This window comes from Enhydra lutris, unplaced genomic scaffold (assembly GCF_002288905.1).
Source record: "Enhydra lutris kenyoni isolate GAN:26980312 unplaced genomic scaffold, ASM228890v2 scaffoldscaffold38, whole genome shotgun sequence".
NCBI classification, from domain to species: domain Eukaryota; kingdom Metazoa; phylum Chordata; class Mammalia; order Carnivora; family Mustelidae; genus Enhydra; species Enhydra lutris.
The window spans coordinates 8,121,091-8,138,786 of record NW_019154122.1 but is presented as its reverse complement, the minus strand read 5'-3'; the positions used below and the strand labels follow the sequence as shown (position 1 = coordinate 8,138,786).

The window sequence follows — 17,696 nt, the reverse complement described above, 5'->3', positions numbered from 1 at the left end:
GTTGTTGGTTTTTTTGGGGGGGGTAGTTGTCTGTAACTTTCCTTAAGTGCTTCTTTTATTTCTTTTCTTTTCTTTTTTTTTCTTTTTTTTTAAAGTAAGCTGCAGGCTTTGGCTTGGAAAACCCCAGGGGGGTGGGGGGGGCAGAAACCTGAGGCTGCTGCCCCTTTATCTGCCTTCACGGTACTGTCCCCTTCCCCCAGCTCCTCCCTGACCCCATGAGCCAGGCCTCAGACCTTCCAGCTAACCGCTTCCCATGAGCCACTACTCTGATGTCAGCCTATAACCAAAGGAGCTGGGGGTCCAGGCCTGGTGACCAGCCCTTCTCAGCCCACTCAGTCAGGGTGCTCCCCACCTGCAGGCAGGAGGCAACACCCGATCTGCTACCATCAGCCCCTTCCAGAGCCCGCTGCCCCGCCCCGCCCTGTCCAGCCCAGCCATACCCTGCTCTGCCCCGTGTGGGGATGCTCTGCTCAGGGATGGGCCGGCAGGGCTGCCCCAGCCTCCCTGGTAAGCAGAGACTCTGGAAACCTCTGGGGTCCTGTTTTCTGGTCGTGTGATCCCCGGGGTGCACATGGGCCCCTTGGGTGTCTGAACAGAAGGGCATGGGAGGGAGGGCCGCACCCCTGCAGTGCTGCTCTGCTGGTCTCGCGGGCAGCCGCCTACCCCACCCCACCCCGCACCGCGGGCTCCTGAGTCGGCAGATTAAGCATTTTATAAATTGTATTTTAAATACATGTTTTAAACTTGTCAGAGCCTTGTCCTCATTTCAGTCCCTGGCCTCCTGACCTCTTGCTGTGCCTGCTTGGTGAACCACTGGGGGAGCTACCTCTGCTCCATCCCAGGGAGGAGCTCTCTGTTAGAGAAATAGGCCTGGGGTGGTGTGTGGGTTGGGGACAAAGACCCACGCACCCTTAGGTTCCAAGAGAAGGGCCCCCATGGGTCCTGGGGCTCTTTGGGTGAGAGTATGGCTGAGACTCCCTTCTGCCCTTCTGCAGGGTCGGTCTGCTCCTTTTAGGGTCCAGAATCTTTCCCATCATTGCCTTCGAGCAATTGGAGAGAGATGCTCTCTGCCCTTGGGGGAGACTCAACTGAAGAGAGTCCCAGGTTCAAGGTGTTTCAAGGTTTCAAGGTGTGTCTTGCTTCAGGGTTTCCTAAGCCTGTGGGAGGCAGGGGCCCTGCACTCTGAGAGCCAGGTGGAAGGGTGAAAACCTGGGGGCCTTCCCAGCACTGGACACAGAGGCCAAGGTTCTTGGTGTTTATTGGCTTACCAGGCCACAAAAGCAAAATCCAGCAGCAATACCGGCCTAAGAACCTGTCCGCCTGCAGGTCCTGAACAGCTGCCCCGAGTCGGGACTCCAGAGGTCAGTGGGTTCGAGCTGGCGCGGAACTGAGCCACTTGCAGCTCTCAGAGCCGTGTTCCCTAAGGCGAGAAGTGAGAGGGGGGTAGGAAATGAGCCATTCCCAAGTGCCCCAGGGGAGAGGTGGCTTCCCTGGGATGCAGTGGAGCCAGGCAGTTGGGCTGGGGGGCCTGATTGCAAGTCCTGAGTTCTTTTGCCCCCAAAGCACCTGGGAGGGGACTGGGAGGGGAAGCTGCCTCCATCCAGCAGTCAAGCCTGTTTCCTGCCACTCCTAACGTAGAATCAGACTCAGGCAAAGGACATGCAAGCTAACCCCTGCGTGATGGTGCCAGCCTGAGAGAAAGACGGTGTGTGCCACTGAGTCTGGGCACGGCAAGGCAGAGGTTCCCGGACTTAAGCACAGTCGATGGGGCACATGGGCCCTCAACGAAGCTTAGTTCCTTACTGCTTCCATCCTTTCCCCTTTTCCTCCCGGCAGCAGCGGTATTCCAGGTATCATCTCTTGCAAGGATTAGGCCAGGGCCTCATTAAAACAAAAAAAGGTGGTGGTTGGGCCTGGCCTGGAGCTCTTGCTTTCCGGGCACCCACCTGCTTCCTTGGGATCCTGACTGGAAGAGGAGGCTCCGGATGTCAGGGCCCAGGCTGGCGGGGGTGCACGGGTCCAGCACGTAGTGGCTGCCCTGCTTCCGACGGACCATCTTGTCCAGCCGAGGACAGAGCGGGATGCAGGGCACCTGGGCGTAGGGGCTCTGCAGGTTGGCAGCTGGCAAGGGAGGAGGGAGCAGGCAGACCCAGCTGAAGTCCCAGCTTGGCCGCATCCTGAGCTGGGTGGGTTTGGGCAAATTGTTTAACCTCTCTGAGCCTCCGTGTAAGCTGGAGGTGAGAACCCACCTCACAGAGCGGACGGTGAGGATTAAAGGGTAACACACGCCGAGCACAGTGTAAGGGCTAATAACAGCTCACACAAGAGCACATGTCTTTGTGATGGGTCCTGGCAGTCTGGTAGGCACGCTAGAGAGACTCCAGAAAGCTCCTAGCCCATGACTTGGCACACAGTCGGAGTCTAATCATGGGGAGGCAGCCTTGCCCAGTGAGAAGAGAACAGGTTTTAGAGTCAGACCTGGCTATACACTGCCCTTTCTAATACATGTTAGCTGTGGGGCCCTGGCCTTGGCCTTAAACTTGCTCAGTTCCACTGTTCTCATCTGTAACATGGAGTGAATGTGTGATCGTGAGGATTAAATTCTAGCCCATCTACAAAGGGCCTAGCACCGGGAGTGACCCCAGCGGGTGTTCAGTAAACGGTGAGCTGGGATTGCTAATTATCCGCCCTGCTCCGGGGAGGCTCTTGGGACCAACGTGTGCTCAGGGCTAAGCCCTGGGGAAGAGTGCAGAAGACCCTCATCAGAGGGCTAGAGGTGGGATACCGTGATTTTCAGACCACCGGCTAAGGCACACAGTTACATGCCCAAAGTGGGAAACCGCGTCTCTCAGCTGCTGGGTCTGTCTGTGGGGGCCCAGGGAAAGAGGAGAGCAGATGCTCACAGTGCCCAAGGCCCTCACCATAGTTCTGCTGCTTCAGCCGGCTCAGGATCCTGAGGACCCTTCGTTCTGGGACTTCCAAGTCTCCCTGCTGGGGATTGTAGGGAAGCTTCTTCCGGGACCGCAGCCGGCCTATGGCTGTCTCCATCTCTCGGGCCTTACAGGTGCCTTCCTTCAGCTTCTTCTGGTAATAGCTGGGGAGGCAGTGCCCACCCAGCTCAGCCTGGCTGTGTTTAATTTACCCTCCCACCCCCCTCACTCTTTCTGAGCCCCTGTTGTGTCTGGCCAGCTCTGGGACAGGGACACAAGCCCAGGAGTTAGGGGACCTGGGTTTTGGTCCCAGCTCTGCCATTAATTCCCTGTCACCGCCTTGCTTTGGGCTCCAGTCACCTGGACCCTCCATCTGCAAGTCACATGACTTCGGGCTTCAGGTGTCTCCCCCCCCCCGCCCCGGGTAAAAGGGATCAAACAGTCTTCACGTTGTAGGATTAAACAACAAAGCCCGTCTGAGCACTCAGCAACGTGGCCCGTGGAAAGAGCCTGGTCACCGTCACCTCTGCTTTCTGCCACTGATATTTTTACCTAGACGTACACGTGCTCTGTAAGACAGCTGTGTGATTAACCTGCTCCTGGGTTCGAGTTTTATTTTCTAGACTCACTGCTGCTTGCCTGCCCACTGGACTGTGGCTCTGTGCATGCATTCAGCAGATACCGAGCGGCTGTTTTCCTCAGGCCAGCGCGCGTCTAGGTGCTTGGGGAAGCAGTGCAGGAGATCTCCACAGAAGGTCCCTGCCTCCTAGCATCCCAGCCCCTCTCTCTCTCTCTGGCTACCACGGCAGTGACCACTGCACACGGACTTCAAGCAGCTTTGCACAGGGACAGTTGGAGGTGGCCTCACCTCAGGAGTCTCCTGCCTGGAAGCTTCTTTGATGCCCCGAGTGCAACCCGGAAGTGCAGGGGAATGAAACTGCCATGGGGGCCACCTTTGACCAAAGGAGCTAGCAGCTGAGGTACATGGGTTTCTCTTTCTTCTCCTGACAGAATTCTGAACCACTATCCATAGTCTCCTCAGAAGATCCTGGGGGTGGCTGACTCGACACATGCTTGTATTGGCTCCTCCTCTGGTCCCATTCCTTCTCTCACTCCTCCATGGAATCCCTTTCTAAATTGACCACCTAGGCATGCACCTAGTGGGAAGGACCGTGAACAAATAAATACAGTACCTGGTCGGTGGTGGTGGGTGTAATGAGTAAAAGCTGGACAGTGGGTAGTGATAAGGGACGATTTTGCTCACAGGGGCCAGCAGAATCTCAGAGGTGGTGATATTTGAGCAGAAAGAGGGGAGGGAGCAAGTCAAATGGATATCTCTGGAGGAAGAGTCTTTCAGGTAGAGAGAATGGCATGTGGAAAGGCCAGGAAGTGGGTGAGAGCTCAGTGAGCTCTAGGAATGGCAAGACCACCGGAGAGGCTAGGGCCTGGTATGTGAGGAAGAGTGGGAGATGTGGGCATCGAGATGGCAGAGACAGACCACCCAGGGCTTTGAGGCAGTGGTGAGGGGTGGGCATGCTACTCTTGGTGCTGGGAAACACTTAAGGCTTAAGTTGCTGGTTCTGCTGTGGTCTCTGCCTATCTCTGGGGCCTGGAATTTGGGGGTTTGATGAGCTTCACACATAGAACACAGAAAATGAATACCAGAGCCCTCACATGGAAGTTGGATCTAGACCCCTGTGTAAAACTAGGCCCTGAAAAGGCAGCATGTGGAGTAAAAACGATGACCTAGAAAATAACTTAACCCCACAGGGGCCAAAGGGACAAGAGCAAAATGTGTGCAACTTTCTCGGTCACAATTTTAAAGGAAATAGCTTGCTCTCTACTTCCTCTCTCCCTTTCCCGTGGGCTTGAATTCAGATGTGTTGCTGGTAAATTGGCTTAGGTTTGATCTAGGGAATGGTGGGACAATAAGTTAGAAAGAAACAATAAGTTGTGTGCTGGGCAGCCTTGTCTTCCTGTCTGCTTCTTCTGGAGTGTCAATATAAGAGAGAAATAAACTATCTTGTTTAAACTGTAGTGCATCGGGGTCTGTTCCTGAACTAATCCACCAATATAGAATTCTATACCTAGCTAATTCTAAACCTAGCTAAACTACTCAGTGCGACTATAAATAAACTCTTTTGCAGACACATAAACTCTCAAAAATTTTGTATCCCATGTATTCTTTCTCAAGAAGCTGCTGGAGGACATAGTCTTCTAAAATGAGGGCATAAACCAAAACAGAAAAGATACGCGTAGAGAAAACAGGAGATCAACACAGGAGATGCAAAGGTAGTGGAAGTTGGTAAAGGGGAATCCCACATTGGTGGTGCAGTTGCCATAAAGGACAGGTTTAGACTAGATCACTACAGTGTAGAAGACAGAATAGGGCTGCTGTTACTGCACCGGTGGTTGAATCACTTCCTGTGTAACCCAAAAAAGCTACCAGGGTAACATGCACCCGTTATTTTTTAACTAAACCAAACCAAGAAGGATTAAGCAAACCAAGGAAGAGTAAGGCATGTACTCTAACAGAGAATCCTAATCAGAGGAAAGGAAGAAAGAATTCCTAGGATGACAGCAGATCCCCAAGATGACAACTCTGTAGCAGGCTTAAAAAATTAATCCAAGGGGCGCCCAGGTGGCTCAGTGGGTTGAGCCTCTGCCTTAGGCTCAGGTCATGATCTCAGGGTCCTGGGATCGAGCCCCACATCGGGCTCTCTGTTCAGCAGGGAGCCTGCTTCCCCTTCTCTCTCTGCCTGCCTCTCTGCCTACTTGTGATCTCTCTCTCTCTCTGTGTCAAATAAATAAAATATTTTTTAAAAAAGAAATTAATCCAGAAATAATAATGAAATTATTTAGAACATGCCTTCAAGAAAAAGAAACTCTAAGAAGGTGGCACAGGAATTATTAACGAGTACAAAGAAAAAAAAACTAAGGCAATCGTCAACTTCGGGAGTTAGACAAGGAAAGGGGCATCTGGGTGGCTCAGTCGTTAAGTGTCTGACTTCAGCTCAGCTGATGATCCCAGGGTCCTCAGATGGAGCCCCCCATCTGGCTCCCTGCTCAGCAGGACGCCTGCTTCTCCTTCTCTCACTCTCCCTGCTTGTGTTCCCTCTCTTGCTGTCTCAGTGTCTCACTATCAAATAAATAATCTTTTTTAAAAAAAAGGAAATGAAGTCATAGTATAATAAAATACTCAGCTGTTAAAAATTGCTTAACCATAATAATGGAAACCCCCCAAAATTCTTCAGTTAAAAAAATGATAATATATTAGAACAGGTAGAGGGGAGTTTAGAAGATGGTTGTATCAGACAGCTAAACCCATACCATAACTGGAAGTCAATAGATACATGTAAAAAAAAAAAAAAATCACTAACCAAAATATTGTAGTACATGCATGTTATTTCCAAATGAGAAGAGAGTCAAAAGTATTTGTCTTGGGAAGGGAGACTTCAGGGAATGGGTACTGCAAGTGTTTATTACTAACCTTTTTGCACTGCTTGGTTTTTCCATTGTTCTTAACTTTTTTTTTTTTAAGATTTTACTTACTTATTTGACATAGAGAGAGAGAGAGTGAGAGAGGGAACACAAGCAGGGAGAGTGGGAGAGGAAGAAGCAGGCCTCCCACTGAGCAGGGAGCCCGATGTAGGGCTGAATCCCAGGACCCTGGGATCATCACCTGAGCTGAAGTCGGACACTTACCGACTGAGCCACCCAGGTCCCCTGGACTATTTGTTTTTTTGTTATTTATTTATTTATTTATTAAAGATTTTTATCTATTTATTTGACAGACAGAGATCACAAGTAGGCAGAGAGGCAGGCAGTGGGTGGGGAAGCAGGCTCCCTGCTGAGCAGAGAGCCCGATGCGGGGCTCGATCCCAGGACCCCGAGATCATGACCTGAGCCGAAGGCAGAGGCCCCAACCCACTGAGCCACCCAGGCGCCCCTGTTTTTTTTTTAAACAATGTATACATTACTTTAAAGTTTTAAGAATTAACTGAAAGGATAAAGTTATGTCAGTTGAATACTAACCAAAGGAAGTCAGTATAACCATATTATATTTAAAAAACTAGGTCTTGGGGCACCTGGGTGGCTCAGTGGGTTAAACCCTCTGCCTTCGGCTCAGGTCATGATCCTAGGGTCCTGGGATCAAGCCCCGCATCGGGCTCTCTGCTTGGCAGGGAGCCTGCTTCCCTTCCTCTCTCTCTGCCTGCCTCTCTGCCTACTTGTGATCTCTGTCTGTCAAATAAATAAGTAAAAATCTTAAAAAAAAAAAAAAAAGAGGGGCGCCTGGGTGGCTCGGTGGGTTAAGCCGCTGCCTTCGGCTCAGGTCATGATCTCAGGATCCTGGGATCGAGCCCCGCATCGGGCTCTCTGCTCAGCAGGGAGCCTGCTTCCTCCTCTCTCTGCCTGCCTCTCTGCCTGCTTGTGATCTCTCTCTGTCAGAAAAATAAATAAAATCTTAAAAAAAAAAAAAAAAGAAAAGAAAGCTAGGTCTTACGGCAAAAAGCATTACTAGAGACACAAATGATTACCATATAATGATAAAATGTTCAGTTCGTCAGGAAACAAAATTCTAAACATGAAATATAAGGCAAAATCTGATAAAACTACAAGGAGAAGTAGATAATTTTATTATCACAGAAGTGATAATGGATACTGAGCTTTGCTAATGTAGCATCAAGAAATCCATATACTATATGGGAATGAATGGATATGACTGCATTTTGATAAAAGTTTAAAAACAGAGCAAACTGGGGTGCCTGGGTGGCTCAGTCGTTGAGTGTCTGCCTTTGGCTCAGGTCATGATCCCAGGGTCCTGGGATCGAGCCCATGCATCGGGCTTCTTGCTCAGTGGGAAGCCTGCTTTCCCTCTCCTACTCCTGCTTGTGTTCCCCCTCTCACTGTCTCTCTCTGTCAAATAAACAAAATCTTAAAACAAAACAAAACTGAGTGTGGCCTGCAGCCCATAATCTGCTGACCTCTGTCTACCGTAGGCGTTATCTAAAACTAAAATCCGTAGGAGAAACAGAGTTTGGAAGTTGAGTCTACCAAGTTAGAGGGTTTAGGTAACACCTGGGCCTTTCACAGATATGCCTGAACAAAATAAAAAACCAAGACTACATAAACTCAGCCTGGCTAGGAACTGCCCACAAGAACAAAAAATGCTCATCAAAGGAAGAGTCCAGCTTCCAAACAAAACAATCCAGTCTCTAAACCATATCATCTAAAATGTCCAGGACACAATAAAAAATTGTCAGACATGCACAGGGTGCCCGGATGGCTCGTCCGTTAAGTGTCTGCCTCTTGGTTTCGGCTCAGGTCTTAATCTTAGAGTCCTGAGACTCTGACTCGGCTCAGGTTATGATCTCAGGGTCCTGGGACGGAGCCCCACGTCAGGTTCCCTGCTTAGCAGGAAGTCTGCTTCTCTCTCTTCCTCTGCCCCTCCTCCCATTCATGTGCTCTCTCTCAAACAAATAAATAAAATCTTTTTAAAAAGGTATTTAAAAAGGGCGCCTGGGTGGCTCAGCGGGTTAAAGCCTCTGTCTTCGGATCAGGTCGTGATCGCAGGGTCCTGGGATCGAGTCCTACATCAGGCTCTCTGCTCAGCAGGGAGCCTGCTTCCCTTCCTCTCTCTCTGCCTGCCTCTCTGCCCACCTGTATCTCTGTCTGTAAAATAAATAGATAAAATCTTTTAAAAAAAAGTTATAAAAAAAGGTATTAAAATATATATTCAAATAATTGAAAGAAAATGTGATCTTAATGAATAGAGAAACAAACTACAAACATGAAGCAAATGGAAATTCTAGAACCAAAAGGTACAATAACTGAAGTGAAAAAGTCACTGAACAGTCTTCGTAGCAGACTGGAGAATTAGTAAACTTGAAGACAGATCAGTAGAAATCATCCAATCTGAAGAACAGGGGATTAAAAAATTGAAGACAAGTGAACAGAATTCTGTTTCTGGCCATAATGAAGGAACTGGTACTGAACTTGTCCTCCTGCCATAAATAAATATATGAAACTTGTGAGATATTGAACAGGCAGCACAAGACTATAGTCCCTGAGGGGAGAAACCAATGAGGTGACCTGACCGGTTCTCCAGAGAACTTTGCCTGGAGGTACAGGAAGTGGCACCCAGGCAGAACCGTAGACCCACTGAGGTAAGGGGACAGACAGTGTAGTTAGTGAACATGGAGGCCACAGGGATTAGTGTATCAGGATATCAAAGAGATGGGAGCCATGTAAAGAAAGTTGCAGAAATACACACGGGGTGTTCTTCAGTTTTTGGTTGCATACTAAGTAGTACACACATAGTGTGAAATTTCACGAAGCCAGACAAAGAACAAAAAACAGAAGTAATTACCAGGGTTTACCTAGGGCTGAGAAACACATGACTTTCAAACAGAGCAAAAGCTCTTTGTTGAACACCTGTAGAATTAGTAGAGCTCTTAGATGAGTCCTCTTTCAGTAGTTGGGACTGAGTCCTAGAGGAGAGACTACACTGGATCTTCCCTAACAAAGCTTTATTTTTATTTTATTAAAAGATTTTATTTATTTATTTGACAGAGAGATCACAAGTAGGCAGAGAGGCAGGAAGAGAGAGAGGGGGAAGCAGGCTCCCCACTGAGCAGAGAGCCCGATGTGGGGCTCAATCCCAGGACCCTGAGATCATGACCTGAGCTAAAGGCAGAGGCTTAACCTGCTGAGCCACCTTGGTGGCCCCCTAACAAAGCTTTAAAATCTTGAAAGAGGGACACCTCCCTGGCAGAGTTGGTACAGCATGTGGCTCTTGATCTCAGGGTCATGAATATAAGCCCCATGTTGGGAGTTGAGTTTAATAAAATAAAATAAAATAAAATAAAATAAAATAAAATAAAATAACCTTGAAAGCAAGAAGACTATCCTCAGTAATGTAAACACCTGCCCTCTAGTTCAACACTTTAAAGAATAAAATCCAGACACTCGATAAAGTGCCACAATGTCCAGCATCCAATCAAAAACTAGCAGACATGAGAAGCAGGAAAGTACCAATAAAAAAAGAAAAATCAGTTTACAGAAACAGACCCAGAAGTGACAAAGATGGCAGAATTAGCAGAAAAGGACATTAAATGAGGTATTATAAATATGCCCAAGGATTTAAAGGAAATATGAACAAGAGGAAAGAAATAAAACTATGAAAAAGAACTGAATGAAATATTTCAATATGAAAAATGCAACAGCTGAAATGAAAAATTCACTGGATACACTTAAGAGGAGATTAGACCCAGCAAAAGAAAATACCAGCAGGGAGTGCCTGGGTGGCTCAGTGTGTTAAGCATCTGCCTTTGGCTCAGGTCATGATCCCAGGGTCCTGGGGATAGAGCCCCACATCGGGCTCCCTGCTGGGCAGGATCCCAGGACCACCTGAGCCATAGGCAGACACTTAATTGACTGAGCCACCCAAGCGCCCCAGTTAGAAACATTCTTATTATAAGAGATGCAGAGCCTTGGCTGAGAGAACTCTGTAATAAACCTCGTTAAAGTAACTCTTATCTTCCCTTAGTCTGCCTGTATAGTTTCACTACTACTCCACATTCACTACTCTCTGTTCAACCTAGGATAGAAACACTCAGGCCGAGTCATTTCTTTGGGTCTTCTTTTTCTTGTTAGGGTGCCCAGGTATGTGTAAATAAGATTCATATGCTTTTCTCCTGTTCATCTATCTTTTTTTTTTAAGTTTTCTTTCTTTATTTAAATGATCTCTACACCCAATGTGGGACTTGAACTAACGACTCTGAGATCAAGAATTGCATGGTCTACTGACGGAGCCGGCCAGGCAGGCATCCCCCCTATTCGTCTATCTTATGTCTGTTCCAGTTGGAAATTCTGAGAGAGTAATGGACAGTTTTTCCTTTCCTGGACATCGAATGACATTTTTATTTGAACGAAGGAGAAACCATGGTTATTCAGCCTTTGGTTTTCAGTGGATATTTCTCTAAAAGTAGACGAAGTTAGCCTGTCATTTCAAGGAGAACAACTGACAGCATTTTTTGCCTCTGATCAAATTAAAGCTTTCAGGAAAAAGTTAGACTTTTGGGAAACTTAAATCCATCAACATGGGCATATACATGTCCTTATACAAAATACTTTATAGTAGTGAAAATGAATAAACTATAGCCACACACAGCACTTCTAATACTTAAAGACTTTCCTGATATTAGTGGTGATATTAATTATAATATCGTAGTATATCTATACTAATTAATATAGTGTTATAGTATATATATACTAGCTATATATAGTGTATATAGATATAAATATACATATACCAATTAAAATGAAATGTGCTAACACCTGGGAGATATGCAGTATTTTCCATATGACCAATGCACGTTACCAAAACATTTGTGGGAGAAGGGCCATTTAAACTACAAGATAGACCAATAGACTCTTACATTTAAGAGTACAAGCACTTCTGGCTGGCTCAGTCCGTAGACTGTGAGGCTCTTGAGTTTGAGCCCCATGCTGGATGTAGAGTGTGCTTAAATAAATAAACTTAAAAAAATAAATAAAGGAGTACAGGGGAACCTGGCTGACACGGTCGGTTGAGCGTCCGACTCTTGGGTTCATCTCAAGATGAACCTGATCTCAGGATCATGACATCAAGCCCCGAGTCCGGCTCTCTGCTCAGTATGGGAGTCTGCTTGGGATTCTTTCCCCCTTCCTCTCCTTCCCCCTCTGCCCCTCCCCCTGCTCTCTCTTTCTCTAAAAAGAAAGAAAATATTTTTTTAAGATTTTTTTTTTTAATTTGACAGAGAGAGACGCAGCGAGAGAGGGGACACAAGCAGAGGGAGTCGAAGAGGGAGAAGCAGGCTTCCCGATGAACCGGAAGCCCAATGTGGGGCTTGTTCCCAGGATCCTGGGATCATGACCTGAGCCGAAGGCGGACGCTTAACCAACTGAGCCACCCAGGTCCCCAGAAAGAAAATATTTTTTTTTTTTTATTTTAAAGATTTTTATTTATTTATTTGACAGAGAGAGATCACAAGTAGACGGAGAGGCAGGCAGAGAGAGAGAGAGAGGGAAGCAGGCTCCCTGCCAAGCAGAGAGCCCGATGCGGGACTCGATCCCAGGACCCTGAGATCACGACCTGAGCCGAAGGCAGCGGCTTAACCCACTGAGCCACCCAGGCGCCCGAAAGAAAATATTTTTTTTAAAGATTTTTATTTATTCATTTGACAGACAGAGATCACAAGTAGGCAGAGAGGCAGGCAGAGAGAGAGAGGAGGAAGCAGGCTCCCCGCTGAGCAGAGAGCCCGATGTGGGCCTCGATCCCAGGACCCTGAGATCATGACCTGAGCCGAAGGCAGAGGCTTTAACCGACTGAGCCGCCCGACGCCCCTGGAAACTATATTTTTCATTAAAAATTTTTTTTTTTAGATTTTTTATTTATTTATTTGAAACAGAGAGAGAGAGATCACAAGTAGGCAGAGAGGCAGGCAGAGAGAGAGGGGGGAGGAAGCAGGCTCCCTGCCGAGGAGAGAGCCCAATGCGGGGCTCTATCCCAGGACCCTGAGACCATGACCTGAGCCGAAGGCAGAAGCTTTAACCCATGGAGCCACCCAGGTGCCCCTAGAACAATAAATGATTGATAATTACAAGAATGTGAATGAATCATAAAAACAAGTAACAAAAGACTTAACACAGTATGAGTCCACTCATAGAAAGCTTATGAAAAGCGGGGCGCCTGGGTGGCTCAGCGGGTTAAGCCTCTGCCTTCAGCTCAGGTCATGATCCCAGGGTCCTGGGATTGAGCCCCACATTGGGCTCTCTGCTCAGCGGGGAGCCTGCTTCCCCCTCTCTCTCTCTGCCTGCCTCTCTGCCTACTGTGATCTCTGTCTGTCAAATAAATAAATAAAATCTTTTTTAAAAAAAGAAAGTTTATGAAAAGGTAAACAACAAAGTACTCAGGAATACAAACGAAGGTGAGTAAAGACCAGAGCGCCACTCCGTATCTACCAGAAGGAAGACCGACAGTACCAAATTTGCACAAGATGTAGAGCAACTGGAACTCTCCTACGAATGGTGGGATTGTAAAATGGTGCAACCACTTGGGAAAAGGTCTGATGAGTTCTCAGAAGTAAAATACATCTGCCCTCAATTCCCTTCTGCATATTCACCCAAAGAAGCCAAAGTATGTGTCCGCAGAAGGACTTACATAAAAATACTAATGGCAGCTTTGTTCATGATAACCCCGCACCGAGAACCATGGAGAGACCCATCAGAATGGATGAACCAACTGTGGTAGATTCACGAGTGGAACACTGGTCAGCAGTAGAAACGGGTCAACCCTGACACCCCCAACGACACAGACAAGTCTCAGAAGCCTTGTGCTGAGTTCGAGAAGCTGACCCTAGGGCTGCATACTGTATGTTTCCACTGATGTGTAGTTGCCAAAAAAGCGAAGTCAATCTGGGATGGAAAACAAACTGGAAGAGTGATTGCCTTGCAGGGGTGGGTTCGGAAACCCACTGGGAAGGATGATGAGGGCATCTTCGGGAGTAATGGCAAAGTTGTGTATGACTTGAGAGGGGTTCAGGTTCCCCGGGTGTGAGAAGTGGCTGAGATTCACGGACTGATGATTTGTGTGTTTCACTGAATGTAAATTATACCTCCAATAACGAAAAAGAAGAAAAAAGCTCTAAACAAATGTCAATCTTTAGTTATTGATATGTATGCTGAAGTATTTATTTATTTATTTATTTATTTTTTTTTTTTTAAGATTTTATTTGTCAGAGAGAGAGGGAGAGCGAGCGAGCACAGGCAGACAGAATGGCAGGCAGAGGCAGAGGGAGAAGCAGGCTCCCCGCCAAGCAAGGAGCCCGATGCGGGACTCGATCCCAGGACTATGGGATCATGACCTGAGCCGAAGGCAGCTGCTCAACCAACTGAGCCACCCAGGCGTCCCTGTATGCTGAAGTATTTAGAAGGAAATGACTATCAATTATTGTGAAATGAATAAAAAAACTGATATGTATTGATGAAAAAAGGTTAGGTAGATACAAGATGAAAACAAGCATGGCGGATTGGCAATGGTAGGATCTGGTTGGTGAATATATAAACATTCACTGTGATATTCTCTCAACTTTGCTGTATATTTGAAATTTTCAGTAAGCAAAGGGAAAAACAAGTAGTGAAAGTTTAAAAAAGAAAGCAAGAGAATAATGGTTAGTTCTTATCTGGGGAGATCTGATTGGGGTAGGGCACACAGGGCTTCCAGATTATTGGAAATGATCTATTTTTAAACTGGGGAAATGGACACATGGGAATTTGTTTTATTGTTTCTAAAATTATACATTTACGCTCCTAGCTCAGTGGGGAGCCTGCTTCTCCTTCTGCCTGCCTCTCCCCCTTCTTGTGCTCTTTCTCTCTCTGACAAATACATAATTTAAAAAAAAATTAAAAAATAAAATTATACATTTATGTTCTTTAGAGTTATATATATTTAGAGTGATTTACAGATGCTGGGAGGAAAAAAGACCTTTTGTCTTTGGGGTTCCTGAGCTGGTGTTGCTGGAACAACTTGCTGTCATTCCCCTACCTCTGGGCCCATGTGGACAAGGCCTGGTCTCAGTGGCAGGGACAGTCCTCTGTGTGATACACAGAGAGACCAGCTGGGCTGTTCTGCCATCACATTTTGCTTTTAGCCTTGGAATGTTGAAGTTCCTTTTGTGCGTAGCCATTCCTTCCTTAGATGAACCAGTAACCACCACCTCCACCCAGCCCAGTCTGGAAACATGGGGAGGCTTTCATCTCTAGCGTTCCCTGGCTCCAGGCAGTGTCTATCACATACCCGTTCTGACATTGTTCTCTGGGTACTGCAAGAAAGCTCTTGCTGTTGAATTGGTTCAGCTAGGCGGGTGTGAGTATGGGGCTGCCAGTTGCCATCCTTCCCACTGAGGGAGAGGGAGAAGCAGACTCCTCACTGAGCAGAGAGCACAACATGAGGCCTAATCCCAGCACCCTGAGATCATGACCTGAGCTGAAGGCAGAGGCTTAACCGATTGAGCCACCCAGGTGCCCCGACCTAGTTGAGCTTGAAACCATGGTACAGAGATGAGAAGGAGAGATAAAACCTTAAGAGTATCATCTGATCTCCTGGATCCAGCCATTCCTGAGGCCATGATCCATTATGTGAGCCAATATATTCCCCTTTTGCTTAAGCCAATTTTATTGGGGTGCCTTTCACTTGCAACTAAGAGTTCTAACTATGAAAATTCCTCAGCTGCCAAAATACCAGATGCCATTTCTGTGTCTGTCACCCTCCACCCACAACCACCGGCCGCACTCACTTGGTGATCTCCTCTAAGGCCGCCTCCGGTAAGGCCAGCATCTCCACCAGCAGGGACAGGATCTCAAAGAGCAGAGTGTGGGGGTTTGGAGGAGCCATGTCCGTCAGGGCATTCTGCTCTGGGGACATGGGAAGATGTCTGCTGTTACCATACCATAGTTCCGGAGGCCAACTGGCCCCACCAGCCACCAGGCCCCTCCCTGAGCTCTGACTCCTCTGGGCTCACCCCTACTCACCCACAGAGCAGAAGAAGCGCCTGGTGTCTGTCATCACAGCTAAGAAGTCCTTGAAGCCTACATGACCATCTCCTGTGGAGGCCAGGGGTATAACAGTGGGCAAGGGCCTGCCAGAGTGGGCTCAGGCACTGCAGGCCGGGCATGTTAGCATGTACTCAATAGGTTTGATTATAAAACACAAAGACGACACATATTCAATGCAGCAAGTGCGGTGCACACAGCAAAGTAGAAGGTGAAAATTAGGGGTGCCTGGGCTGGAAGCTTCTAGAACTAAGGGCAGCAGTCTGAGTTCCCATCCCTGGTCCACCACTTACTATCTGTGTGACCTTGGCAAAGCCCCCAATCCCTCTAAGCCTTAGCTTTCTTACCTAGAGAGTGGGGATAACCATAATACTTATCTCATGGGAGACCAAATGAAGCAAAGTGCTTAGAACAGAGCCGGGTATTATACAAGCTCAGTAAATGTCAGCAACTGTCGTTGTGTTGTTACCACGTGCTAGTCGCTGCATGAGAATTAGGTACCCGCAAGATTCCCACCTCGGCCTTCAAGGCCCTGCAGGACCTGCCTATTACCTGTCTCCAGTCTTACCTGGTGCCAAGGGCCCCCAGCATGAACCTGTTCTTCCACTGGGGCCACGTTCCCTACTCCGGGCCTTTGCACATGCTGCTTCCTCTTCCTGGAATCTTCTCTACTGCCCTCTAACTCTTTAGTAAACATCCTACCCGTGCTTCTTCTTGATCATCCCTTCCCCAAGAGAAGTCAGACCTGACCGCGTCAGCTGCCCCACTACACATTCTCATAAAACCCTGTGTTTCAACCACACACTCGTAAGATCTGGAATTTAATGGAGATGCCAAAAGGGTCTGTTTTGTTCTGCACTGCGTCCTCAGGGCTTAAGACAGGTAGGTTTGGGGGGCACCTGGCTGGCTCAGTCCAGAGGAACATGTGACTTTTGATCTCAGGGTTTTGAATTTGAGCCCCACATTTGGGGTAGAGATTCCCTAAATAAATAAAAACTAAAAAAAAAAAAAAAAAAGACAGACAAGTCTTAGCAGATGTTTCCTGAGCTACTAGACAAATGAATAAATGGTCTCTAATCCTGAAAACCACCCTCTGGAGGTGCCTAATACTCTTATCCCCACATCACAGATGGGGCCTGAGGCATAGAGAAAAAGGATGCTTTTGCCAAGAGTCACATAGGGGCAGAGCTAAGGTGGTTCCTGGCTTGTGTGTGTGGATTCGCCCCTGTGCAGTGATGGAGGAAGCAGAGCCGGACCGGTAGTGGCCAGGAGCCCAGGCCCCTTATAGATCCACGGCTCCCCACGCCCTGCATCTAGCCAACCAAACCATGTGGAATTCCCCTCACCCTGTATCCTCCTCCCTTTGTCTCTTTTATTTCTATCACGAAGGATGCCCTTTTTTCTTCCCTCCCTGCCTAACCGCTATTTAATCTTTCACGATTTGGCTCAGTCATCACCTCCTCCAGGAAGTCTTCCTTCCTGATCCCTCCCTCTAAGCCACCTGAAGTGCTGCTTCCTTTGGTGACTCTTCTGTGTCCCTGTCTCTGTGAGCACCTCGGGGGCAGGGCTCATGGGCCTTACCCATCTCTTTATTCTCAGTGCCCAGATCAGGAAGGCGCACACAGTGGGTACTTAATAAATATTTCCTGGATGACGAACACTAACAGCTCAATGTCTTATAAATACATTCTGTGCACCAGGCATTGGGCTCAATGCTCTGCCTGGATTATCTCATTTGCTTTCCAGCAGCCTGCTGAGATGGATGCTATCAGCCCCATTGTATGGAAACCGAGGCCTGGCCAACTTCACTGATTTGTCCAAGGTCACACAGCTGGTCAAATGAGTGACCCGGTCATGGGAGAAGGTCCCACGAAGCACACACACAGGCCTAAAAGGGAGGTATCTCAGACACCACCTACATCCTAGGGTCAGGAGATAGGTCATGGCCATCTCCAGGTGCCCAGAACCCAGTGCTGAGTAGGTGCTCAGAGAGCATTAACTCTGGGGGGCCAGCGCGAGGGGCTCCAGTGGAAAATAAAAATGCAGGATGGGGTCCCTCACTCAAAAATTTATGAAGAATTTCCAGACTGCAACAGCGGAGCATTAAACCAAGTGCAGGCCCCTTGCAGCGTGGAGGCCTGCAGGGCCAGAAAGGTCTCCCGTTGCTGGCCC

The 17,696-nt window shown here is 47.8% G+C and overlaps 1 protein-coding gene across 1 annotated transcript in view; it reads right to left on the bottom strand.

The window, feature by feature from the left end:
• Positions 1 to 31: 31 nt before the first annotated feature.
• The window catches only part of LOC111154604 (spermatogenesis associated 21), a 39,695-nt gene continuing 22,030 nt past the window's right edge, over positions 32 to 17,696 (bottom strand). Inside the window, exons 10-14 of the mRNA XM_022514294.1 lie at positions 15,504 to 15,575; positions 15,269 to 15,386; positions 2,922 to 3,094; positions 1,947 to 2,121; positions 32 to 1,420 (exon numbers count right to left, since the gene is read on the bottom strand). Of these exons, the coding sequence (XP_022370002.1) occupies positions 1,363 to 1,420; positions 1,947 to 2,121; positions 2,922 to 3,094; positions 15,269 to 15,386; positions 15,504 to 15,575 (596 nt within the window). The 3' untranslated portion in view covers positions 32 to 1,362. The remainder of the gene's footprint in view (positions 1,421 to 1,946; positions 2,122 to 2,921; positions 3,095 to 15,268; positions 15,387 to 15,503; positions 15,576 to 17,696) is intronic.